General features: G+C 53.8%; 2 protein-coding genes across 2 annotated transcripts in view; one reads left to right on the top strand and one right to left on the bottom strand.

Annotated features, from left to right (window-relative positions):
* The window catches only part of LOC104832894 (zinc finger protein 271-like), a 16,533-nt gene extending 14,831 nt beyond the window's left edge, over positions 1–1,702 (top strand). Inside the window, exons 6-7 of the mRNA XM_010569296.1 lie at positions 454–651; positions 820–1,702. Coding sequence (XP_010567598.1) covers positions 454–651; positions 820–1,702 — 1,081 coding nt within the window. The remainder of the gene's footprint in view (positions 1–453; positions 652–819) is intronic.
* A 1,335-nt stretch (positions 1,703–3,037) lies between these two features.
* ZNF473 (zinc finger protein 473) overlaps positions 3,038–6,461 on the bottom strand; it is a 157,479-nt gene continuing 154,055 nt past the window's right edge. Inside the window, exons 8-9 of the mRNA XM_010569295.1 lie at positions 4,436–5,746; positions 3,038–3,136 (exon numbers count right to left, since the gene is read on the bottom strand). Of these exons, the coding sequence (XP_010567597.1) occupies positions 3,038–3,136; positions 4,436–5,746 (1,410 nt within the window). The remainder of the gene's footprint in view (positions 3,137–4,435; positions 5,747–6,461) is intronic.

Genomic DNA, 6,461 nt, shown 5'->3' with positions numbered 1-6,461 from the left:
GAGAGAAGTGTTTTTTTTTCCCCAAGGGCAGTAGGCGAGGGGATGGAGCGATGGGAAGGTGAACCCCGAGCAAAGGAGGAGCCGGAGGCCCTGGGAGACCCTCGCAGAGGTGAGAGCTGCACCCCAGGGTCCCATCCAAGAGGAGCTTTATCTTTTCCCCTTTCTGCCACACCGTGTTTCTGGTCATTAAGTGATATCATTACTTACTTCTAACCCAGCAGGACATGAGACGGAGAGTGAGAATGAGAAGAGTCTCCAGCAGGAAAGCCCTGAAATGAGCAGCTCATCGTCCATAAACTCAGAAGGAAATTTTTCTGGGAGTTTTCAGCAGAGAAAATTGGGTGTAAAAGCACACGGGCTGCAAGGATACCCAGGGAAGGACGCGAGCACCTTTGTGCATCATGAAGGAAACTGCAAAGTCCTGAAGGAACCCACCACCCCATACAGAGCCGTCGCCCGAGAAAAGAAATATATATGCACCGAGTGCGGGAAAAGGTTCAGGCAGAGCTCAAACCTCATTGTGCACCGAAGGACACACACCGGAGAAAAGCCGTACAAATGCTGCGGGTGTGAGAAGTTCTTCAGTGACAGATCGAACCTTGCGAAGCATCAGCGGCTGCACACCGAGAAAAAGCCCCTGAGGTGCCGTGAGTGCAAGAAAAACTCTGGGAATGACCTGGATTTCCTTGAGCATCAGCAAACGCAGGTGGGGGACAGACTCGTTAGATGCTGCCAGTGTGGGAAAAGGCTCGGGCAGGGCGGGAAGCTCGCTCTGCACCAGGAATTGCACGCGAGGGAAAAAGTCTACAAGTGCCCCAGGTGTGAGAAACGGTTCAAAGACCCGTCCACGCTCATCAGGCATGAGACGCTGCACACAGGTGAGAAGCCCTACAAGTGTCATGAGTGCGAGAAGAGATTCACCCGCAAATCGGACCTTACGGTCCATCAGAGAATCCACACTGGGGAGAAACCCTTCGCTTGCTCTGAGTGCGGGAAAACCTTCAACCATCGGTCGAATCTTTTTACTCATCAGAGGAGGCACACGGGCGAGAAGCCTTTCCCGTGCCAAGAGTGTGGGAAAAACTTTGGCCACAGGGCAGATCTAGTTGTCCACCTAAGGACCCACAGCGGCGAAAAGCCCTACCACTGCTCCGAGTGCGGGAAATACTTCAAGGGTCGTTCCACGCTCATCAGACACGAGAGGTTGCACACGGGGGAGAGACCCTATCAGTGTCCTGAGTGCGGGAAAAGCTTTGGGCTGAGCGGGGACCTTGTTGCCCACCAGCGTTTCCATACAGGGGAAAAACCCTACAAGTGCCCCGAGTGCGGGAAGGTCTTCAGCAACAGCTCCAGCCTCATTAGGCATCAACGACAGCACGCGGGAGAGAAGCCCTACAAGTGCCACGAGTGCGGGAAGAGCTTCGGGCAGAGCACGGACCTCATCGCACATCAGCGAACCCACACCGGGGAGAAGCCCTACCTGTGCCTGGCATGCGGGAAGAGGTTCGGTAGGAAATCCAACCTTATGGTGCACCAGCGAGTGCACGGTGCGGACGGGCTCCGCAAACGCCGGCAGCGTGGGAAAAGCTTTGTGGAGAACACAGCTCTTTCAGTCCGTCACGACATCTTGATGGAGGACAACGCTGCCCCGTGCTCAGCCCCGCTGAGCATCAGCAGTGACACGGAGAAGAAAAAACATTGAATTCCTGGGGAAAAAAAAGAGACAGGATGGAGAAAAAGCTCAAGACCTTCCTCCCTCTAGAAGAAAAAGCACAGAAGAAACAGCCACTGGCATATGGCAAGTGCAGGATCTTTGTGTTCCACATTGGAGTCAGTGGGGGCGGGAGGGGGAGGGAAATACCTGTATATATGTTTTAGAGTAAAACATGAACCTATTTACTAAATAACGTGTCTTTTTGCGAGCACATGGAATGGGCTTGGCATTTGCTGCGTGGCTCCCGTGCATCCCTCTTTAGATGGGCTTTTCCATCACAGAAACGTGGTCCCCAGGCACCTCCTTTGCCTTCTTTCCCCATCCTTGCATCACCTCTGGGCTGAGCCTCTGCTCTTGTCACCATCAGCCAGCGACCATCCCATCTTTATCTCACCACGGTCCTCAGGGAAGTGGGGTTGAATGCATTGTCTGGATGACCCACGCATCCAGCAGGAATAATTCCCCTCCTGTGGGTTGAGATCCCGTGGTGCTCTGTAAAACTGTGCAATGGACATCCAGGGTATGTTAAGTTGTTCTGACATCTCTGACAATCCTCCTGCACCATGTCTGCCTCCATCTCCATCCTCCAGATGTGGCCCAAGGTCTGTGGGATGGTTGTTGTTGACACAGAAGTGTAGATTGTCCAGTGACACCCCCTTGGCTGCGGGCTCCAGCCTGTCCCTTTGCCCATTGTACACAGGCTGGGAACATCAGTGGCCTCGGAGTGACACCGTTGGTGTGGCACTGCCAATGGTCCTGCCGTTAACGGTATCTTCTTTACATCTAGGAGGGCTGCGGCTAGACTGCCCCGTCCTCTTGCTTTGGGCTAGGTGACCCATCGCTAGATGGGATGGTCCCATCACATTGTCAGCTGGTACCCAGGAGATGGGGAGATCCCTACTGGGAAGGTGCCTGGGCTTGCCAAAGACTCCTTTAAGGTCTAGGGTGGCTACAGTGGCAAATAAAAGTAGCCACAAACCTGAATTTGGCCAAGAAGCACTAGTGATATTCTCACTTCTCTATCCAAATCCTAGATAAATGTTTTCTGGACCATCTATCCATTCACGTACATTCAGAAACTCTGTGTGACACGACCCTCACCACCAGTCACAGCCAGGACATTATTAACACAACTCCAACCCAACCATGCGGAGAACAGCATGGAGGAAACCACCCACCATCTTTTTACATTAAAGCAGCACTGTGGTACTACAATTATGGTTTAGATACTGAATTTTGGCTGTCAATGATATATTGACTGGCCCAATGGACCATCTGGGGTCTAAACACCTCCGAGATTGGTGCTGATTTAAGGTCAGAAAGTTATAGGATGGCTACGTCAAAGTAAAAGGTGGAAACCACCACCATTTCCATGGTGTTCCCGCAGATCTTTGCTGTGGTGGCCACCATGGGCAGCTGTGTCTTTGGAGGAAAGGGGGAGATAAGGAGATATGAGGGAATGGGAGGGAGGTGCGACTACACAAAGAGGAGGAAAGGGAAGAGGAAGACGAAGCCAAAGAGCCAAGCTCTTCGTGAAGTACCTGGAGCACCCCAATGGCTGTGGACCTTCTCTCATGCTAGGTCCTGGAAGCCTGGTAAGGGACTTGCAGGTCACCTTCATCCCTGTGAGCCTGTGAGTAGCACAGCAAAGCCAAGCAGATGCTGGCTCTTGAAACCAAGGCAGAAACTGGACAAAGAGACCAGTTTCCCCCAGTCGTGGTCAGGCTTTAGTTGGAGTTTCCTGCACCAAGGCTTGTTTTGCCTCCACTAACCAAACGTGAGCAGCTTCCAAGATCAACCCTAGCTCAGGAGCAAGAGAACCCCACCCTTCTCCCTCAAAAAAAAACCCTCAACTCCCTCAAAACCTGTTGGGAAAGTGTGATTTCCCCAATGTTTGCTTTCCTCCAGGATGCAGAGCTGGAAGGGGACTGGCCCCAGGCCAGTTCTTGGATGCTTGGCTTCACCAAGATCTCACTGTTTTCTCTTGGGTTATAAACAGGCAGCTCCCATCCCCTGGTCACCAACAACTTTATGAAGCTCTTTGCAATTTTCCCCTCTTTTCTTTTTAACAGCAGTAACTTCTCCCCGCCACGCAGCAGCAAATAAAAATTTAATATATAGCAGAAAAATACAAGGAAAACATGACATTCCTTGGGAACAGAGGGCCTTTTTTTTAATTGAGGTTACATACATACAAGGGGGAGGGAAGGATGTGGAGGGCAAGACAGATTTCTACAGTATCTTTGGGGTGCTGATGGGTACCCAGCCTGGAAAATGTCAAAGGATTTAAGGAAGGGCTTTACAGACAGACGATGGGATGATGGACAGCCTGACACAGCAGACAGTTTGACTGGGGAGCGATGGGAGCGAGTGGATCGTGGACCAACACATCAAGCCCTTTGAGCAAACTCTTACTAACAGGAAATAATTAGCAAAAAAAAAAAAAAAAGTTATTGACTGATCGGCCTACTTTAGATCATTTGCACGGGGTGGGGTTTTTTCCCCCACTTTTGCAGTCTTTAAAACTGAAGACTTTTACCTAGAAGCGCTGATTTTTTTTCTCTTTCACAAACAATGTCTCAACTCTTCCCCAAACCCCTTCTCTGCTCCGAGCACTTACAAAGCCATTTCTCCCCGGTGTTATCTCTGGTGTTCGATGGGATTTGACCCCTCCTTGAAACCCTCTGCACACTGGGAGCACTGGAGTGAGTCCTTCCCCACCGTCATCCCAAAATGCGAGTTGGGCTGGAAGCTTCTCCCACATTTCTGGCACTTGCAAAGCCCTCTGTGCACCCGCTGATGCACGATGAGGTTGGATCTCCGGCTGAAGCTCTTCCCACAGACCGGGCAGGGGTAGGGCTTCTCCCCGGTGTGGGTCCGCTGGTGGGCGATGAGGTCCGAGCTCTGCCCGAAGCTCTTCTCGCACTCATGGCACTTGTAGGGCTTCTCGCCGGCGTGCAGCCGCTGATGCCGCACGAGGCTGGATCTGTTGCTGAAGAACTTTCTGCACTGGGAGCACTGGTAGGGCTTCTCGCCCGTATGGAAACGCTGATGTGCGATGAGGTCCCCGCTCTGCCCGAAGCTTTTCCCGCACTCGCTGCATTCGTATGGCTTGATCCCCGTGTGCAGCCTCTCGTGCCTGAAGAGGGTTGACCTCCCCCTGAAGAACTTCTCACACTCGGAGCAGTGGTAGGGCTTCTCCCCGGTGTGGGTCCGCTGGTGGACGATAAGCTCTGAGCTTTGCCCGAATCGCTTCCCGCACTCTTCACACTTATACGGCTTCTCCCCCGTGTGCATCCTCTGGTGTCGGAAAAGATTTGAGCGGTGGCTGAAGCTCTTCCCGCACTCGGGGCACTCGAAGGGTTTCTCCCCCGTGTGTGTCCGCTGATGGACGATGATGTCCGAGCTGCGGGTGAACCTCTTCCCGCACTCATGGCACTTGTAGGGCTTCTCTCCCGTGTGCACCGTCTCATGCCTGATGAGGGTGGACCTGTCCTTGAAGCACTTCTCGCACGTCGAGCACTGGTAGAGCTTCTCCTCCACGTGGATCCTCTGGTGGAGGTTGAGCTCCGAGCTCTGCCCGAACTCCTCCCCGCACTCGTAGCACTTGTAGCGACGCTCTCCCACGTGCCGCCGCTGATGCTGGAGGAACTTGGCTCTTTCCCTGAAGTGTTTCCCACACTCGGGACACTGGTAGAGTTCTTCTCCTACATGCGCCTTCTCGTGGACAAGAAGCCTCGACTGGTGAATGAAGCTTTTCCCACACTGCTGGCATTTAAAAGGTTTTTCTCCTATGTGGACCCTCTTGTGCCTGATGAGCAGTGACCTGTCCGGGAAGCGCTTCTGGCACTTGGGGCACTCGTAGAGCTTTTCTCCCGTGTGAGTCTTCTGGTGGACAATGAGGTTCGAGCTCTGCCTGAAGCACTTCCCACACTCGTGGCATTTGTAAGGTTTCTCTCCGGTATGGATCCGCCGGTGCACGATAAGGTTGGAGCTCTGTCCGAAGCTCCTTCCACACTCGTTGCACATGTACTTCTTCTCTCTGGCGGCAGTTCTGTACTGGGCTTTGGATTCTTTGAGGACCTTTTGGTTTCCTCTGTGACGGATGAGTTTATCCCCTTCCGGCCCCGTTTTGCTCTCAGGGGCTGCCTCCTGCCCAGGGCTCTCCAAAACGTTTCCTTCCCGTTTTGCCGCTGCAACTCCGTGCCCTCTCCCTCGCTCAGCCCTTTCTCGCGTCAGGTCTGGCTCTTCCTCCGTTCTTCTGGCGGCGCATCCTGCTGCGGGTCGCAAACAAGAGCAACGTCTTTATTTCTCGAAGGGAAACCACGTCACGGTGGGGGATGGTGGATAAAAGCACAGGCGAGGCAAGAGCAGAACCCCTTCGCCCTCAACCCCAGTCGCTTGAGGGAGGGTGAAAGCAGGGAGGGAGGGGTGCGGGGGTGGGTGCAGGGGGCTCGGGTGGTCCTTCCACAGGCATAAGCTCCTAACCTGCAAGAGGGTCTCCCGGGGTCTCCCCTTCTTTCCCCCCCGGAGGATCAGGGTCCGGCAGCTCTTCAGCTCGCTCCATCCAAGGTGGTTTCAGGAAAGGGAACCCCTGCTCCAAGGGCTGAAACGAGCAGAGACCCCCCCCAAGTCCCCCAGGGTGTCACCCACAGGGGCTGCGCTGGCAGCAAGCACCCAGCAAGCCTCAGCCTTGCACCCAGGCATGGTGGGCAGATCCCCCCGTGGTCCCTGGTACTGACCCCCC

The sequence above is a fragment of the Haliaeetus leucocephalus genome, unplaced genomic scaffold (genome assembly GCF_000737465.1).
Source record: "Haliaeetus leucocephalus isolate CR32 unplaced genomic scaffold, Haliaeetus_leucocephalus-4.0 Scaffold267, whole genome shotgun sequence".
Classification (NCBI taxonomy): domain Eukaryota; kingdom Metazoa; phylum Chordata; class Aves; order Accipitriformes; family Accipitridae; genus Haliaeetus; species Haliaeetus leucocephalus.
Note: the sequence above shows the minus strand (reverse complement) of the source record. Positions and strands in the feature narration are given on the sequence as shown.